Raw genomic sequence first — 20,557 nt, 5'->3', positions numbered from 1 at the left:
CTCCTTGTGTGTGGAAGGAGGCTGAGCAGCAGTTCCACGCCTGATTTGGGGAACATCATGGGAACTGGCACAGCTGTCACTTTCCAAACTAAAATGTAATTAATTTCTCTCTTCTTAAACTATGCTCGCCAAGCCTTGAGTTCTTGTCACTACCTCACTGCTCATGGAAGAGACATGAGCATATTTCAGTCCACTCCGCCAGCGCCTGCACGTATGACACTGCTCATGAGATTAGCTTTAACATCACCATGTAGTGTCAAATTTCTGTCTTGCTTTGTAATGATAGTTATACTTCACCTTACTTTCAATTATTCTCTCAAAATTATCCTGAATTTATTGTATTTATTTAAACCTGTTCATTTCTAAATGAGGGCTATGTTTTATTTTCAATTAAATGTTTTTGTACAATACTATTAGGACTACATTGATTGAGAAAATCAATTCTGTATCACTGCAAAATTATAAAATTCTAAAACCAACTATTTGTTTTAATTACCAATTTGCACTTGATTATATGTGACTTGTCAAGTGAAAGTGCTGAGGCTCAAGTGGTAGAGCTCTAGCCTTGAGAAAGTCCAAGGACAGTGCTCAGGCCCTGAGCTCAACTCCAGGACTGGGAAAAAAAAATTCATTGTAGCAAACTTTGGCTATTACATGTTTTGAAGATATGAAAATTCCAATCAAAAAGTTTTGAAATAGTTGGGTGCAGCAGGCTGAGATCTGAGGATTACATACAATTCAAAGCCAGCCCAGGCACTAAAGTCCATGACACTCTTATCTCCAATTAACCACGAGAAAACCAGAAGTGGTGCTGTGGCTCAAGGGATAGGGTGATAATCTTGAGCTGGAGAGCTCAGGGAAAGCTCCCAGGCCCAGAGTTCAAGCCCCATGACCCCCTCCCCCCAAAAAAGTTTTGAAATAACTCAAGTGCAAATTAACTAGAAATGTTAAAACTACAAAATTACAATAGAAAAAAATGTTTTTCTCCCAGTACCTCGCTCTGCTTTCTTTTCTTGGTGAAGATGTATCTAATAAATGTCTCCTGGAGGACTTCCTGTTTAACTAGGAAATGCCAAAGCCTCTTGACTGGAAGTGCAGAAGACTCTCGGGACCTATGAGAAATAGTCACATTGTCACACTGCTTTAGTTCATTAGAAATGAATAGCATACTTGCAGAAAGTTGTTAATCTAATACCAAGGAGATAGCAGTTAAGCCCAATAAAATTTTACCAATTATTTTACAATCCAAAAAATGTTATCCATCTGAAGAGCCTCATACTCTTTAAAGAAAAATGTTATCCAAAGGGAGTAAGATAGTAGACAGAAGATAAAAACAAAAGTCTGATACACATCATCATTTCTCAATACTTTGACTAAGACCAAAAGGAGAAATAGTTACACCACTTCTCAATACTTTGACTAAGATCAAAGCAGTTAATTATGTCTGTTGCTAACTTATCCGTAAAAAGGTCAGGAACACCTTATTGGCAAATGCAGATCATCCAAAAAATGTTTTCTAAGAGTTCTGAAAATAACTACAGAAATATAGAAGATGTAGAAATATAAAAGCATTTTCTCTTGGTTAAATAATGTTATATATCTACTGAATTAGACATGTTATAACAATTTCCTGACCAGATTTCTAATATTTTCCTAAGAAAATACTAAAAGTGGATTGCAGGTTCAAAGTGATAAGTATTTTGAAGGCTACTGGCATTGTAACAGCCTTCTTACTTGAATGGAGTATTTTCAGGTTCTAGCATTGCTTTATTCCGAAGAATAGCTGGTGCAGCTCCTACTGAAAGGTCAGATGGATACGTGTTGACATAGTTAGGGGGTGGGCCTTCAAATTGATCCATTTTCTCCTGCAGGATCTGTTCCCACTTCTCCAAGTTCTTAATCACACCAATGCCTAATGGTGAAGTTACAGGCAGCTCTAAAAGACAATAGAAGGTCACATTATTTGGATAAAATATACTGATCGTCATCCATATATTTCCAAAACCCATTAAGAAAGAAGACTTCTGAAAATACAAATAAATCTGCAAATGTTAATCTAATAACATTTGAATTTGGGATTCCGACAATAAATTTGGGATGCTTACAATAGAACAGGAGACCAGCTTTCTAAAATGAGCTGAAAAAAATGTCCCACTTCCAAAGTCTGGTTTGCTGCTCTTTCATCTTCTATATCGTGATTCTTGCGAGGAATTAAAACCATAGACTAAAGCCTGGAGTAAACTGAACTTCATAGAATCTCCAAGGGAGTAGATTTTAAGTACCAAATAGTCTTTTTTTATTGTATTTTATTGTCGGGTGATATATACAGGGGTTATAGTTACATTTGTCTGGTACTGGGTACATTACTTCCCCTCCCCTGCCCTATTTCAAATAAACAAATACACATATATACAATATATACCAGGTATCAAAGTCAGATACAGTAACAACTTGAGATGAACCATAAGTGGAAAAAAAAAGAAAAGAAATAACTTCATGGGGCCAGGAGTTTAGCCTAGTGGTAGAGTGCTTGCCTAGCATGCACGAAGACCTGGATTCAATTCCTTGGTACCACATACATAGAAAACAAAACAGAAGTGATGTTGAGGCTCAAGTGGTAGAGCTCTAGCCTTGAGAACGCCCAAGGACAGTGCTCAAGCCCAGGACTTGCAAGAAAAAAAGAAAAAGAAGTAACTTCACATAATACATTAAGAACAACAGTCACAAAGATTTTTAAAACTCATGTTTCCATATCCTGAAGTTCATTTTGGTTAGCCTCATCCTATTTGGCCATATGTACGTAGTTTTTGAGCTATTGTGATCCTAAGAAACACAGGCTCCATGGTTTGGCTCATTTGTATAATTAGTATATGTCTAGGATTCTGCTACCAGAGGACCAGGATAGCCCAAAAAGTCTTTCTCTTATTACACAGATTTTGTAGCATTATTTAATTGTATTTAATTAACAATGATTTTCAAATTCCAAACTCACCAGAGAATTCCAGTCCAGCAATGGGAAAGAAATTCTTGACATTGTGAAGTACCAGCTTAACCATGGTCAAATGTATAAGAGCCCAGCTGTTCAATGGGGGACAAAATAAATGTTATAATTGAAAGTGAAATCACAAGAGTGCTTACCTAACGTGAATAAAGCCCGGTGTTTAATACCTAGCCATGGGGGTTTGGGGAAGAAAGGAAGCAGCCTGGGTAGTGGCTCACTCCTGTAATCCTAGCTACTCAGGAGGCTGAGATCTGAGGATCAACATTCAAATCCAGCCCGGGCACAAAAGGACCTGAGACTCTTATCTCCAATTAAGTGGGGCTTGGTTCAAGGATAGGGTGGTAGCCTCGAGCTGAAGATCTCAGGGACAATGTCAGGCTGAGTTCAAGCCCCATGACCCACAAAAAAAAAAAAAAAAAAAAAAAAAGGTAGCAAAGTGACATTTGTCAATTGTTTACGTCAGTTGTCAACTCAGAAAAACAGCTTAAAATATGTAACAATTTATATTGTACTGAAAATTACCTTCTAGAAAAATATTGTCACATAGAAACTAATAACACATAAGTAATATTCTATAAATTTCCAGTAGCATATCAATAATTCTTTTTATTAAAAATGTGAGTGTTGAGGCCGGGAGTTTGGCCCTAGTGGTAGAGTTCTTGCCTAGCATGCACGAAGACCCAGGTTCAATTTCTCAGTACCACATACATAGAAAAAAAGCCAGAAGTGGTGCTGTGACTCAAGTGGTAGAGTTCTAGCCTTGAGAAAACCCAAGGACAGTGCTCAGGCCCTGAACCCAATCCTAGGACTGGCAAAAAAAAAAGTGTTAAGTTAAAAGCAGTAGCTCATATGTGTAATCCTAGCTACTCAGGAGGCTGAGATTTGAGGATCACAGTTAAAAGCCAGCCTAGGCACTAAAGATTATGAGACTCCTATCTCCAATTAACCACTAGAAAACCAGAAGTGCTGCTGTGGCTCAAGGGGTAGGGTGGTAGCCTTGAGCTGAAGAGCTCAGGGACAGCTCCTAGGCCCTGAGTTCAAATCCCACGACTGACAAAAAAAAAACAAAGTTAATGTTCCTACTTGCTTAGAAGGCTGAAATCTGAGGTGCTTTGTAGCCAGCCAGTGCAGACGTCCAAGAGACTATCTCCAAAATAACCAGCATTTAAAGCCAGGCTGCAAGTTCAAGTGATAAAGTATCACTCATGAACAACAAAGTGTGCTCTAAACAGGAGCAAGAGGGGGCCGGGAGTTTGGCCTAGTGGCAGAGTGCTTGCCTAGCATGCAAGAAGACCTGGGTTCGATTCCTCGGTACCCCACATACATAACAAAATGCCGGAAGTGGTGCTGAGGCTCAAGTGGTAGAGTGCTAGCCTTGAGAAAGTCCAAGGACAGTGCTCAAGCCCTGAGCCCAAGCCCAGGATTGGCAAGCAAATTAATTAATTAATTAATTAATTTAATTAAATAGGAGCAAGAATGAAGTGTGTGCATGGGTGCATACACATACATACATACAAAATACTGCTTGCAATCTGCATGAAAGCGATTTGAAGGTAAAGGAAACAGTCTGCCCTCTAGAAATTTACTGAATAATATCAGGTTTTGCTGCAAAAGCAAAGAAAGCAAGGCCTTACCTATAGGAATTTGGGTCCTGGTGCTCCTGTATTTGTGTATCTGAAAAAAAGGCATCATCTTCTTCATCATCACTGTGAACACTTTCATCAGAATCATATATCACACCACTATCAGACAGAGGAAGAAACGGCTGCAGGAAAAGATATAGTTTAATAAATACATAATACATTAGTCTGAGATAATCTTGCCATGTGTGAATGTGATAAAGTGTTCTTATACAAAGATACCTATAAATATCACTAGGTGAATCTGATCATCATATATATGGTGATCACACACACACCCCTACATCCACCCATCCATCTGTATGTGTTATCCCTAAATGTTCTTGCTTAAGGCCAATGCTCTACCACTTGAGCCAACATTCCACTTCCAGCTTTTTTGTTCAAGCAGATTTTTAAGTTCTTGCTCTCAAGAGTTTGTGACTAGAATGGTGTGAGCTAAAACACAAGGCTTTGTGTTTGTCAAGTTCTTAGGTGATGCTGCTATTCTGGGACCACACTTTGAGAACCACTGACATCATTCATTTACATAAACAGTCTTTATGTAGCAAAAGAAGATCTCAAAACTCACTCTGAAAGACTTTGAAGTGCACCTCAGCTTACCTGAAACAGAATGGAATCAAAGCCTCAAGACTACTGCTCTACCACAAGCCACAGCACCACTTTGGTGTGTATGTGGTACTGAGGAATCAAACTCAAGGCTTTGTGCAGGCTAAGCAAGCACTCTACCACTAGGCCACACTCCCAGCCTCAAGAATTTTTAAAGGGGTAGCTGTGAAAATATTACCATGGAAGAAGCACAATGGGAGGTGTGTGTCCTTCTGGGGATGGACAGCAAGGTGTCATGAGCGTTAAGGGGAGAGGAACTTACCAAGAAAAGGGAACCATGAGCTAGTGGCTCACGCCTGTAATCCTAGCTACTCAGGAGGCTGAGACCTGAGGATTGTGGTTCAAAGCCAGTCTGAGCACTAAAGACCGTGAGACTCTTATCTCCAATTAACCACTAGAAAACCTCAAGTGGCACTGTGGCTCAAGGGGTAGGGCAATAGCATTGAGCTGAAGAGCTCAGGGAGAAGTGCCCAGGCCCAGGGTTCAAGTCCCACAACTGACGCCGCCCTCCCCGCACCCCCCACCCAAAAAAAGGAGCCACATATGCTTTGGCACATACTCTCACTGCATGACTGGGCTCTACGGGATGCAATCACCTTCCCCAAGTCATGAGTACTCCTTCCCTAGACAAGTTATGCTTCATGGAAACAGGGTCTTACTACAGTCCAATCAACCCCCATGATTTTTTAATTCTATGCTGGCCAGGACACTGGTAAGAGGAGAACCTAGAGTGTAAGCACAAGTATTCCAGTCATAGACAGGTGGTGCAGGGTTATATATTAATAACGTGAGTTTGATTTATGCCCAAGTCCCACAAGATTCTCATTGGTCTCACCCACTAACAAGTCTGTATTCACACAAACATTTACTAGGACCATTCAGTTTCTAGATATGACAGAACAAATCCAAAAGCGGGCTTGTTGTTTGTATGTGACCCTGGTAACACAAGTCAATCAGACAGACACACTTAAAGCTTGCACACCTCACACCTCTTACCTTGGCAACAAAGTAATCCCACATACTAAGTTCTGGAGGGATAAACTTTTCTTTGTAAGACGGTCTCTCTGCAGGCACTGGTGGCGGGGTGGCATCTTTCCCTGGCCTTCCAGGGACCAGCATTCGCATGTTGAATCTCCTACGGTGTTTATCCATGTCTTCAGAAGGAACAGGAGGTGCTGAAGAAAGATTTTTTTTTTAAAAAAAAGGTCACTTTATTTTCATTCTCCTTTTGCCATGTTTTATTCTAGACTTGAGTTACTCATATTGGTGCTGCTTATCTTTCCAGTTCTTCCATTAACCTTCCAGTAGTCATGCAAAGATGAAGACGGATAGCTTGCTATCGAGTAACCTATATGCTGTATAGAATAAGGATTATACTCTCTATAAAATAGATAAAATAAATTATATATTCGATAACTGTTCAAGAGAATGACTGATTATTTCTGGCTATGTGGTTCAAGAAAGATTCACTGAACATGTAGGATGTGGTCTGCCAAGTCTTAGTAAGAAGGGCTGAAGCACAAGGGGAAAAACACAGACATAAATGACCATGGGTGTGGTTAAGTGAAGGATAAAGGAGTAAGAGAAGAGGTAACATGGACGAAGTCCAGAGTTAAACTGAAGCTGGGAGTCTCAGAATGAGGTACGCTTGTTTGATCAAACAGACAAGAAGCAGAGAGGCTGAACTTAATATAGTATAGTGGATAATATAAACCAGTGGACAAGTTAGATGGGTGGAGATATATAAAAGGAACAGCAAAGAAGTCAGGAACTAACTGGATAAGGAAGGACCACAAAGTAGGACAAATACACTGCAATAACTTGTAATTATAACCAGAATAAAAACACTTTTCATTCTGCCTGTGACTACTTTTTTAATCTTTAAGATGAAATACATAGCATAAAATTTGCTACTTTCAAGCAAACAATCATCACTCCAAATGGAAACCCCACACCATAGATCTATCTATCTCAGGTATTTCAGGGAAATGAAGTCATGCAAAATGAAACCTTTTGTGTCTGGTTTCATTCAGTTATCATTTCAAGGCTGGAGCACATCATTCCCTTTTGTGGCTGCCAGGATCAGAACTTGAGCTTAAGGCCTATCACTCTTGTCACTTGACATACATTGGCCTTTTGGCTGCCTTTGAACCAACCCTCCAGGTCTCAGTCTCCGAAGTCACTAGGATTACAAGTGTGAGCCACCAGCACCTGGCCATTCATCCCTTTTATGGCTAACACTCCACTGTATGGATGTACCCCATTTTGCTTTCCAGTCCTACTCTATAGTCCATTATCTTTTTGTTGTTGTTTGGTCGGTTGTAAGGCTTAAACTCTGGGCCTGGGCACTGTCACTGAGCTCTTCAGCTCAAAGCAAGTGCTCTACCACTTGAGCTACAGGGCCACTTCCACTATCTTTATTTTTTTGCCAGTCCTGGGGCTTGAACTCAGAACCTTGGCTCCATGTGCTCAAGGTTATACTATCTGAGCCAGAGTGCCACTTGTGGCTTTTTCTGTTGATGTGATACTGAGGAATCAAACCCAGGGTGGTAAAGTATACCACCAAGCCACATTCCCAGCTCTACCACTATCATTTAGTAGACAATTACAAGAGCTTCCTGCCCAAATGTCCTTTAGTTCTGGTTTCTTAAGTTTATGTTCTCCACAATGTAGCTAGAATGGTTCTTTATGAAAACCTAGATTGTGTCACTCTTCTGCTTAAAACCTGAGGCTGTTTCCCTCTGCTTCTCTAAGCTACCCTCTTCCCCTAGTTCATGACACTGATATAGCCTTCTTACAGTCCCTGCAAAAAGCCATATTCAATACTGCTTTGGGACCTTGGCATTCCCCATTCTGTGTGGTATATGCTGATCCCAGATATCTACACAGTTGCTGCTCACTTCCTGAGACTCTGCTCAAAACTGTCTATCCTAACTGAACAATCTACTGCTTTCTAGTAGAACACTGAACACTGGTTCAGGTGTTACTGTGTGTCTAGCTCCAATAGATATGTCAGATGGGTGAGGGCCTTGTCTTATTTTTTGCTCAGTCCCTCATCTCCAAAACCTACAATACCGCCTGCTATATAATAGGTAGTAAGTGCATTTGTGAACAAAAACACAATTCTCAGAAGTTTTAAGTATGATGACTTGATGGACAGAACTACAATAATACAAAATATAAAATTCATAAAAAAGGTAGTAATTGAGTTTGGCCTAATTATAGAGTGCTTGCCTAGCATGCAAGACCTGGGGTTTGATTCCTCAGTACCATATACATTAAAAAAATAAGCCAAAAGTGGTGCTGTGGCTCAAGGCGTAGAGAGCTAGCCTTGACAAAGCACAAAGACAGTGCTCAGGCCCTGAGTTCAAGCCCCAGGACTGGGAAAAAAAAAAAGGCAGTTATTGGAGAGAATTGGACTACAATTAATTAAGTAGGAAGAAAAGGTATTTAATAGGAGAAGTCATGGAGCTGGTGAGACCTCTTCTACTGCAGCTCATGAGACACCATTTGCTGAGTGCTACCATGTAGCACTGGGCAGCAGTATTTTTGTTCCAGTCCTGGAGCTTGAACTCAGGCCCTGAGCACTGTTCTTAAGACACTTTTTTTTGCTCAAGGCTAGCGCTCTGCCACTTAAGCACAGCACCATTTCTGGCTTTTTCTAAGTATGTGAGACTGAGGAATTGAACTTAGGGCTTCATACATGCTAGGCAAGCATTCTATGACTAGGCTATGCTCCTGGCCCCTGGGCAACAATTCTTCACCTGGAACAGAACCATGCCTGTGCATGAGTTAGAATGGATTCTAGACTCCAGCCTTCCCTGGGCATCAGTCTGTACTCTACCAAAGCCTCCATCTTAGTGTGGAATAAAAAGTATTCTAACCCAGCAGGAAGACTAGAAGGAGGAAGGGGAGGGAAGGGGGAGATGATTTTTAAAAGCCAGCTGAAATAGCTGTCTTGTATATGACTATAAGTTGAATCTGAAGCTGAGTGCTACAAAGGCTCTGGTGGCTATTTAACTCTGCTTTCTCTTCTTTAGACCTATCTTCCCTCCCCCCACCCCCTGTCCCGGGTCCTTATTCCCTCACATTGTCTCCTCCCTCACTTACCTTGACCTTTCTGCTCATTTTTTTTTTTTTTTGGTCAGTCCTAGGGCGTGAACTCCAGGCCTGAGCACTGTCCTTAGGCTCTCTCAAAGCTAGCTCTCTAACACTTGAGCCACAGCACCACTTGTGGCTTTTTTTTTTTCTATGTATGTAGTACTAAGCAACAGAAGCCAGGGCTTTGTGCATGCTTGGGCCAAGTTCCCAGCCTTTCTACTCACTCTTTTTCAACTCTTCAAACCACACAGAATAACTTGTACTACTATTCCAGCACGAGTATAAATCAATAACCATCCTACAGAGGTAGTTGTACCTCACATAATTGATTTTCAAAGTCAGGTTTCTAAAAACTTTATCCACTTACCTGAAATGTTTTCTGATTGCCTTCGAGGCTTTACAACGAGCTTCACACCTCCTCCAAATACAGCAGCCCACATTCGGTTATTTAATGGGTGGGCTGCAAGCCGAAACAACTCATTGGAGGAATTTGTAGCAAGGGCATGGATGAGTAAACTTAAGTAAACAGCAACAACAGCTTCACACAACAGAACATTCAGTTTGGGCTGCTCTTCATCTTGGGCTGAACTCAAGAGATTAATAAGTGAGCTCACACCTGTAAGTATGCAGAATACCAAAAATCATTATGAAATTACAAGTTAACCAGAATTATTGATCTATATTCTACAAAGTTAACTATTTCTACAACTTGAGAAAAATGAGAGGAATAGATTATAATGAAACAAACCAAGAATCTATGGGTCTAAAGCAACACAGTAAGTGAAGTGCTAAGTAAAAGGTGGAAAGGAGGGCCGGGAGTTTGGCCTAATGGTAAAAGTGTTTGCCTAGCATGCACGAAGACCCGGGTTCGATTCCTCGGTACCACATACATAGAAAAAAGCCGGAAGTGGTGCTGAGGCTCAAGTGGTAGAGCTCTAGCCTTGAGAAAGTCCAAGGACACTGCTCAGGCCCTGAGCTCAAGCCCAGGACTGGCAAAAAAAAAAAGGGGGGGGGGAAGGAAAGCTCTTTCCTAGGATGACAGAATCAGAAAAATCACCCTCTATCCATTCCACAGTAATACCTAACTTGTTCAGAAACCATCGCTAGATGCTAAGATTCAGCATTTTATTTATTTATTGCCAGTCCTGGGGCTTGAACTCAGAGGCTGGCAATGTGCTTGAGCTTTCTCAAGGCTAGCACTATACCACTTCAACCACAGTACCACTTCTGGCTTTTTCTGTTTATGTGGTATGGAGGAATCAAATCCAAGACTTCATGCATGCTAGGCAAGCACTCTACCACTAGGCCACATTTCTGACCCCAAACTATCTTCTCAAAAGATACTAACACATCTGACCTATATAACTGTATATCTGTGTATATCTGTGTGTGTGTGTGTGTAATTTTTGTCAGTTGTGGGACTTGAACTCTGAGCCTGGGCGCCATCCCTGAGCTAAAGAGCTCAAGGCTAGCCCTCTACCCCTGGAGCCACAGCACCACTTCCTGTTTTCTAGTGGTTAACTGGAGATAAGAGTCTCAGGTCATTTGGTGTCCAGGCTGGCTTTGAACCATGATCCTCAGATCTCAGCCTCCTGAGTAGCTAAGATTACAGGTGTGAGCCACTGCACCCGACTTTTTTTTGCCACCACTATGCCCAGCTTCTTTATAATATTTTTTAAAGAAAAAACAAGATACCAATATTTAGCTATTACATCTAATTCTAGTTACTCAGGAGGCTGAGATCTGAGGATCCTAGTTTAAAGCCAGCACCGGGAGAAAAGACTCTGAACCACCAAAAAGACCGATTTGGAGTATGACTCAAGTGGCAGAGCCCTAGCCTTGAGCACAAAAGCACAGGGACAGTGCCCAAGCACTAAGTTCAAGCCCCAGGACCAGCACATACACATGCATGTGCACACACACATGTATACATGTACACATGTATACATCAAATGTATATACACACAATGCTTAACTGCAAAGGGAAAAAAAATCCAGTAACTTTGTCAAGGAAAAAGCTGTCAAGACTACCTTACCAAGTGATCAAAGTCAACATACAAGTAACAGAACAGTTGACATGATAAGCTTTTTGATCCTTTGTACTAAGAAAGGTACAATGTTTTTGTGGATTCCTTGATAAAAATACATAACCAGATAGGAATGCGGCTTAGTGGTAGAGTGTTTGCCTACCAGGCATGAAGTCCTGGGTTTGATTCCTCAGTACCACATATACAGAAAAAGCCAAAAGTGGTGCTATTGCTCCAGTGGTAGAGCTATAGCCTTGAAAAAGCCCAAGGACAATGTTCAGGCCCTGAGTTCAAGCCCTGGGACTGACAAAAAATAAAAACAAAAGAGAAAGCTTGGAGTATCACACACATCCAATGTCCCAGCATTTAGGATGATGTAGGAGGAACATGAATTTGAGGCCAATCACATAGTGGCTACACAAAGAATTCAAAAGCTAGCCTCAACTGAGCTGCCAAATGAGATGCAAGTACCTGTTTTGTCTTTAAAGAGAAAGACAGAGAAAGGATAGCCTTTCTACAACCTAGGGCCAAATACTGAAAAAACAGCCACACACACAGCATAATACATGTTACCACTCGGGGTAAAGGTTATGTAAAAATTCTCTGCACTGCTTCCTAATGCTTCTTAAGTCTGAAATGACTTTGGATTTCAATGCTTTCAACTAATTTCAATTTTCAACTGATTTTTAATATATAGGGCCCTGAAGAAAGGAAAAGTCTGAAGGAACTGATAAAAAGAGGACGAGAGGAATGACTACTACCATGATCCTGTAGCACAGAACACGGCGCATGCCCTGTATACTCATCTACTCTATGGAATACATGTGTGTAGAAGTCTGCTGCGGCTTCCATTCAGAATTCTTAAGATGATATGCTCATGATTATGAATACTACTAAGCCCGTCTTTTTTCCCCCGGGGGTGGGGGGGGGTGCGGGGAGGAGGCCTAGCCCTAGGGCTTGAACTCAGTGGCTTTTGCTCAAGGCTAGTGCTCCATTTCTGACTTTCCACTGGTTTTTGCAGATAAAAGTCTTAGACTTTTCTGCAAGGGTTGTCTTGGAACCCTGAGTCTCGGATTTATCTGTACATGTGGTACTAAGGAATCAAACCCAGGGCTTCATGCATACTAGATAAGCATTCTACCAGTAGGCCATGCTCCCTGCTCCAACATTACTAGGTTTTGAACTGAAATTCCTTTCCTTGCCTTTCCCTTCCTTCCTTCCAATCTTTTTTTTTTTTTTTTTTTTTTTTTGGTGCCAGTCCTGTAGCTTGAATTCAAGGCCTGAATCTCGTCCCTGAATTTTTGTGTTCAAGACTAATTAATGCTCTACACAATGGTATGAACCACTGGTACAGAATTCAGACAATAGCTTTTAAAAGAGAAATTTCCCTTTTAAAGAAGTATTTGGGCCAGGTGGCTCACACCAACAAGAAAGAAAAAAGAAAAAGAAGAAAGAAAACATTAGGACTCAGTCACAGAAACCTTTTATTTTCTGCTTTTTAAACATATGTTTATAATTTCAAAAGCACCCAAAAGTATTTTATCACATATCCCATTAAATGATTCTTATCTTGACATTTTATTACCTAGATATAATAAATATCTATGCAAAATGCCAAGATTTTGAAAATTACTCTGTGAATTGCTACAATGATTTCCTTATGATAGATGCCAAGAATTTGTTTTACAAAGACTCATCTCCAACTAAGCACCAAAAAAGCTGGAAGTGGAGCTGTGGCTCAAGTGGTAGAATGCTAGTCTTGAGAAAAAGAAAGAAAAAAAAAAAACTCAGGGATAGCAATAGGCACAGAGTTCAAGCACCAGGACTGGCACAAACACACAAAAAAAGTATTTTGGAGGTAAGAAGAAAAACAAAAGCCCATGAGTATCTCACCAGGCCACTGAGCAGGAGACGAGTTTGGCGTTGCATGCTCTTCTATGCTTTCTGTCCTGAGTCTTCGACGATCACTTAAAAGAAGTCCTTGATAAGCCATTCCTGTAAACTGATTTCCTTCTGTTTGACTACTGAAAACAAAGAGGTCATTAATATATCATGCTAAGAAAGGTAGCTAGCAACTGTACTTAATACAAATAATCTATTTTAGATGTATGAGAAGCCTAAAAGTTAATACTGAATTAATTCACTGTTAGAATTTTAGAAAGCTCTTGAAATTAGTTATGTTTTTCGATAGTCTCTTAAATGCCTTTTGTGTGTGTGTGTGTGTGTGTGTGTGTGTGTGTGTGTGTGTGTGTGTGTGTGTGTGTGCTGGTACTGGGACTTGAATTTAGGGCCTCTAACGTTTTTTTTAATATTTTTATTGTAATTAATAAAAGGGTTACATGATATTTGCCAGATAGAAGGTGCATTGATTCACATACATTGATACCCTTTCACATGTCTTGGTACCCTTTACCCTCCCCCCCACCCCCCCATCTTGGTTTTCCACCCTTCCCTATCAAATTTCAAATAACCAAATACAAATAAATTCAATATATCAGATAACAAAGTGAGGTACTGTAACAACATGAGATACCCAAGGGACAGCAAAGGAGATGAGAGATAATATAGTACATTAAGGACAACAATCATTCATTATATGGCTTTTGTTTCAATATCCTGGAGGTCCTTTCAATTAGTTTCATACTATATGGCCTTATGTATCAAGGTTTTGCTCTATTGCAGATCTCTGCTAGTAGAGCCCAAGGTTTCTACTGTTTATGACAAATGAGGGAAACCATTGAGCCTAAGTTCCTTTGAGTCTGGCTTACTTCACTTAATATGATTTTTTCTAAGTCTTTCCATTTCCTAACAAATGGGTCGATGTCATTTTTTTCTGACAGCAGCATAGAATTCCATTGTGTACAAATACCACAACTTGTTGATCCACTCATCAACTGAGGGACATCTAGGTTGGTTCCATATCTTTGCTATGGTGAATAATGCTGCAATGAACATTGTTGTGCTAGTGGATTTAGTATGCCCTAGATTCTGGATGGTTGGGTAAATGCCAAGTAGTGGAATTGCTGGGTCATAGGGGAGTTCTATATTTAGCCTTTTGAGGAACTGCCACACTGCTTTCCATAGTGGTTGAATGAGTTTGCATTCCCACCAATAGTGTAGTAGTGATCCCTCCTGGCCACATCCCCTCCAGCATCTGTTGTTATTCGTTTTCCTGATCCTGGCCATTCTAACTGGAGTGAGGTGGAGTGAGTTGTTTTGATTTGCATTTCTTTTATGACCAGAGATGTTGAGCATTTCTTCATATAGGCCATTTTTGTTTCTTTTACCTCTAGCGTTTTCAATCAAGGCTCACTCTCTACCACTTGAGCTGCCCCTCTGCTGTCTTTCTACTGGTTCATTGGAAGAAATAATCTCTCATACTTGTCTGTCTGGGCTGGCTATGAATCTCAATGCTAAAATCTCAGCCTTCTGAGAAGCTGAGAGATCTCTTAAATTCTTTTCTAGTAACCACTTTGTATCAGGTCTTCTATTTGCACTTACATACAAGTCTGAGGTCAAGAGACTATTTTTGGTCTAAGATATAGTTAGTTTCAAAGTGTTCTTTTTCTTTTCTTTTTTTTAAATCAGTCCTAGGGCTTGAACACAGGGCGTGAGCACTGTCACTGGGCTATCTCAAGGCTAGCACTCTACCACTTGAGCTACTGCACCACTCCAGCTTTCTCTGTGTATGTATGGAGGAATCAAACCCAGGGTTTTGTGTATGCTAGGCAAGCACTCTACCACTAGGCCACATTCCCCGGCCTTCTTTCTTAATGTTGTAAAGTTGTTGTGTAAGTTTAACTTTGAATTAAAAATAGGAACCAAAACTTGGAGAATCATATTTTATGAACATCAAAAACGAATGTCCTTAAATATTACCTGAAAACAATGCATTTGAACTCTAACTTTGTCCCACTTTAGTGACTGATATCAAACAAGTTTTCTATCATTTAGATAATCATGTCAGCTACATGAGCTTTTATCCTTATATACACGGCCAAGTCTTTTGAGTTAGACATGGCCTAATTAGGCAGATATTATAGCACAGTCCATTTTGAGAATAACTTCTTATTTAATATCATCAAATGATCCCACAAAAGCCTGCTAAGGAAGTGGCACTGTGGCTCAAGTGGTCGCTAGCCTTGAGCTAAAGACCTCAAGGATAGCGCTCAGGCCCAGAGTTTAAGCCCCACAACTGATGAAAAAAATTTATTCAGGCATAAATTTAAGATAAATTTCATATGACTTTTTAATTATCTTTAAGTAGTTATACAAAGGGGTCACCATTCAATGTCAGTTTATAAGAACAATGCATCATAATCACCTCTTTCATCATTACTAATATATTTTATTTAAAGCTGAGTCACGTTTTCCCAAGTGATTTTCTTTTTTTTCTTTTTCTTTTTTTTTAATTTTTTTTTGTTTTTGTGGGTCATGGGGCTTGAACTCAGCCTAGGCACTGTCCCTGAACTCTTCAGCTCAAAGCTACCATCCTACCCTTGACCCAGGCCCCTCTTGCCATTTTCTAGAGGTTAATTGGAGAAAAGAGTCTCATGTCCTTTTCTGCCCAGGCTGGCTTTGAACCTTGATCCTCAGATCTCAGCCTCCTGAGTAGCTAGGATTACAGGGTTAAGCCATGGCGCCCAGCAAGTAATGAAGATGCAAAGTACATACTGACATAGACAACTGGACATTTAGAAAAATTCAAACATTTCTTCATCATACATAAATGGGTATGGAAATTATATTTTAATAATTCCATTTTAAGAATGCAATTTTTTCTTTTTTTTTTTTGGCCAGTCCTGGGGCTTGAACTGAAGGTCTGAGCACTGTCCTTAGGCTTTCTCAAAGCTAGAGCTCTACCACTTGAGTCACAGCACCACTTCCAGGTTTTTCTATGTATGTGGTACCAAGGAATACTATTTGGATGAGTTTTCTTTACCTGTAGCTGTGACTGTCACATAACGCTTGGTAAATGGACGCAGAGAGTGATGCTGCTAGAGAATGAAGTGTGTGAACCTAAAACCAAAGCAGCCACAATTACATTCTGTACTAACAAAACTACACAATAGTAATAGTTTAAAATCAGAACTAGTCATGCATCAAGCATTACCATTAAGACTAGATCCTGCGTGAGATTACAGACTACTTTAAAACTTCTCTAGCAACCTTCCTCCGTTTTATGTGCCATAAGAACGCTGGCTGCTCCTGATCTTTATCTAACATTCACCCCCTGTGACCCTGCCCTTTAGCAGCCCAAGGAAAGTTCAGACCATTAGCTTCAATAGTGCTATGAAACAAAGCAGAGAATTTTTACAACTTCCATTTAAGCTTGTCTTATGAAATTTCTTTGATGAAAATAGGATTTGATTTTATCAATAAAATATAAATCACCATATGAAATGGCTGATATCCAGAAAACACACTTTTGCACTTTGGAAATTTAATTTCTTCACATTAATACAAAATGCCAACATGTCACACTAAACATCTGAAATGTAACACTAAAACAGTATTTTTACACTCATTATTTTTTTTTTCTTTTTGGTCAGCCATGGGGCTTGAACTCTGGACCTGGGCACTGTCCCTGACCTCTTCAGTTCAAGGCTAGCGCTCTACCACGTTGAGCCACAGCACCCCCATTTCTGGTTTTCTGGTAGTTAATTGGAGATAAAGAGTCTCACAGACTTTCATGGGCTGGCTTTGAACCATGATCCTCAGATCTCAGCCTCCATAGTAGCTAGGATTACTGGTATGAGTCACCAGTGCCCAGTTCATACTCATTAAAATTTAAAGGGATTTTAGAAAGTTTTAGAATCTTTGAATGGCTTATCTAGATTTCTAGGAACTCAAACATTTATCTAGAACTTGTATGTTTCATTTTTTTTCTATATTTTTGCCTAACTAGTCATTTAAGTAAGTTCTACTTAAATTATGATGCACATGAATTCACCCTATGCATTAGAATTCTCTAGAAAGACAACATGGCCCGTAAATCATAGGCCTCTCACAAGACTCAATGAGGCATTCCTGTCAAACCTGAATATATCCACTCATTAAAATTGTAGACCTGTAATGCCCCTGAAATTAGAAAAGGCCCTGTACACGCACGCACACGCACGCACACGCGCACACACGCACGCACACGCGCGCGCGCACACACACACAGAGTCAGATACTCCTGCTGGTGCAGGGACAGCAGGTCAATGCTCTACTCCCTGCAAGTTTGCTAGTGTTTCTTGGAAGCCATCATTTTTAAAGTTTTCAGCACAGGGTATAGGTTCATCTGGAGTAGTGACTCTGCCAACACAGTTTGTCCCAAACTACTGCCCACCTTCAGCAAACAGGAAAAAGTAACAATGATTTTTCTTCTGGAAGCATTTCTGACCCAACATGGTTCTCTCTCAGGTCCTCCCCTCCTCCACTTCCAGCTTCACAATACCTTGGCATGTGAACAGTCATGAATACTTCTAACTCTGTGGTTCCTTTAAGGCAATGGTGACTCTAAGGAATATTTTCCTCTGTCTACAAAATGTTTTGTTACCAAAAAGCATTTACTTGCCTTAAAGGAAAGCAGTAATTTTCCTAGCAACAGACTCTTAAATAGTCTTGAACTGATGAAAAGTAAAAAGGGAAATACAAGTTCAAAGTACAGGACATACAAGCATAATATATTTACTTCTCAGTATGTACAGATCTCAAATGGTCATGAACTTTGTTATTACCTTCATGTCTTCCACAGTGGGATGAGGTGGTGTTTTCATCTGAACAATAGTGTAGAGAATATCATGGATGTGGTTATTTAAGTATAAGACAGGATTCGCAATGACTGTTTTTGTTGAAGCGATACTTGCTGAAAGCAGAGGTAGAGTAGTCGGCAATGGCAGTGGAGACTGGAGCTGTTTTACTGTAGTTTCCTGCAGGTAACAGTGAATTAATTCTTTCAAAGTAGTTAACATGAAGGAGAAACAAACGTTATCTGATAAAACATTAGTGGATAAACACTTGTATAAGCAGTATGTTCATTTGCTTTTTCACTCATTCTACAAGAACTTATCATGCACCCACTGGATACAGAAGGTGTAAAAATGAGATCTGTGTTCTCCAGTTTTAAGTGTACTTCTAACTATTATCTGCCTGGAAGGAACAGGAGCTAACTCAACCTAGTCCTAACTGGAAAGAGCTACTGAAATTAATAAGCTAACCTCTAGCAAAAAGAAACGTGTTATCCTCACCTGCTGTGATTCTTGTAACAAAAATTTCAGTTCCATTCTTACTGAGGCCAGCCCACCACCTTGGGCCCCATGAAGGCTGCAATAACTAAGAAACACTCTTAAAAGGTCCTGGTTCTTCTGCAGCCACAGCTTTCGCCGTTCTGCATGCTCTCGTTTAGCTTGCAATCTCCGTCTCTCTATTTGGTGGCGCTCATAGGAACCAATGTCTGGTTTGTCCACCATTTCTTCCTGATCCAAAAGATCACTCTCCAGTTTGGAATACATTTCACTAGAATATTCTTTAATAACTGCCTCATGATTACATATGTCATGCAGGGCAGCAATTTCCTTTTCAAGCCAGTTGTAGAGTTGAAATCTGAGCTTTCCTCCATCCACTTCATAGCCTGTGGCCAAAGTTCTCAGTTCAGTCATTAGGATCTTTAAGCAAGCTCTGAATTTTAACTGTTCTGCGATCACATCCACCTCTGTCTCATGGCCTGGATAACCCTCTTCCTGAGGGGTCAATAACATGTTAGGATCTGACGCCTTCTGATCTTGTCCATCTTTCCCCATGGTATCTGGGCTTTTCATAACTAAACCAGCGGTATCTTCATCCTCTTCATCATCATGGTCTTCACCCCAATCAAGATTAAGAGGCTCCTCATCAACTTTAACAATTGGCTGGCTCCAGTCAAACTGTGAGGAAGTTAGAGCTGACCAGTCAGTACCAGAACTTCCTGGGCCATCACTCAGAGTTACTGATCCTGAAGGTCCATCATCTATCTTTTTAGAAAAGAACTCAGGCTGATCTTTTTTTTCAGGTAAGGAAGGTATTTTGGTTACTTTGGGAATTTTGGAAAGTACCTCTAATGCTAAAACAGGGCATCCAACTTTAAAATGAGCATTTGCAGTGGTAAAGAATAATTTTCTTTCTATAAGATTAATCTTATCAGCAATGTTTTTTTCTGTTTTAAGACCTAATGTGGCCAAAGTTCCTTCAGGAGAAGCAAGATTTCTTCGAAGAAGCAAAGGATGTGTTCGAAGATAGTTGTAAAAACTGAACACCACAGGGTTACAAGATTTGACGATAACTATAAAAAGCAGGTAAAAGCACAAGTTACTATGTTAATCTGTACTTACATTTCAAAAGAATGAAATGTTAGAATAAAGACAAATATTAACCTGGCAGAGGTTAAACTATGGTGTATACGTATAATCATGAAAACCATACAGCCGAAATAAAAAGAAGTCCCCTATTTCCTACAATGTGTTGACCAGAATAAATAATAACTACCTTTCCATTAAGAAAGTAGAGTGAGAATAAAACTCACTGTGTGTGTGTGTGTGTGTGTGTGTGTGTGTGTAATGGGAGTGAATGAAGAGTCTCCCCCCCGCCCCCCCAATCCTGGGCTTGAGCTCAGGGCCTGAGCACTGTCCTTGGACTTTCTCAAGGCCAGAGCTCTACCACTTGAGCCTCAGCACCACTTCCGGCTTTTTTCTATGTATGTGGTACCGAGGAATCGAACGTGGGTCTTTTTACATGCTAGGCAAGCACTCTACCACTAGGCTAAACTTCCGGCCCTGAATGCAGAGTCTTATTCATGCTCGACCAAGTGCTCTAACATAGAGAGGTAGTCCCAGGCCTTGTTTTTCTCTTTGAGATAGGATCTAGCCTAGAATGGCCTTCAACCCCTAATCCTCCTTCCTTTATCTCCTAAAGTACTGGGATTATAGGCAGATACCATCAGACTCAGCTTGCTCAGATATTTTTTTTTTAACATAAATGAAAATACAAGCCAGGTGCTAATGGCTCACGCCTGTAAGTCCTAGCTACTCAAGGAGGTTAAGATCTGAAGATCTTGCTTAAAAAAAAAACAAAACCTGCCTGGGTAGAAAAGGTCATGAACTTCTTACCTCAAAAAAAAGCTCAGAAAAAGCCAGAAGTAATGCTGTGGTTGAGTGTCAGAG

The 20,557-nt window shown here is 40.3% G+C and overlaps 1 protein-coding gene across 2 annotated transcripts in view; it reads right to left on the bottom strand.

Moving 5' to 3' along the window:
- The window catches only part of Dmxl2 (Dmx like 2), a 102,253-nt gene that overhangs the window by 12,308 nt on the left and 69,388 nt on the right, over positions 1-20,557 (bottom strand). For both annotated transcript variants that reach the window (XM_090358411.1, XM_090358410.1), the window contains 10 exons: positions 18,611-19,680; positions 18,101-18,292; positions 16,318-16,394; positions 13,269-13,399; positions 9,716-9,964; positions 6,244-6,422; positions 4,636-4,766; positions 2,993-3,078; positions 1,735-1,936; positions 995-1,112 (listed from right to left, as the gene is read on the bottom strand). In XM_090358411.1, the coding sequence (XP_090214537.1) occupies positions 995-1,112; positions 1,735-1,936; positions 2,993-3,078; positions 4,636-4,766; positions 6,244-6,422; positions 9,716-9,964; positions 13,269-13,399; positions 16,318-16,394; positions 18,101-18,292; positions 18,611-19,680 (2,435 nt within the window). The remainder of the gene's footprint in view (positions 1-994; positions 1,113-1,734; positions 1,937-2,992; positions 3,079-4,635; positions 4,767-6,243; positions 6,423-9,715; positions 9,965-13,268; positions 13,400-16,317; positions 16,395-18,100; positions 18,293-18,610; positions 19,681-20,557) is intronic.

This window comes from Megascapheus bottae, chromosome 25 (assembly GCF_031878675.1).
Source record: "Megascapheus bottae isolate mThoBot1 chromosome 25, mThoBot2.hap1, whole genome shotgun sequence".
Lineage (NCBI taxonomy): Eukaryota > Metazoa > Chordata > Mammalia > Rodentia > Geomyidae > Megascapheus > Megascapheus bottae.
The sequence above is the reverse complement of the archived record's forward strand: the minus strand, read 5'-3'. Positions and strand labels throughout refer to the sequence as shown.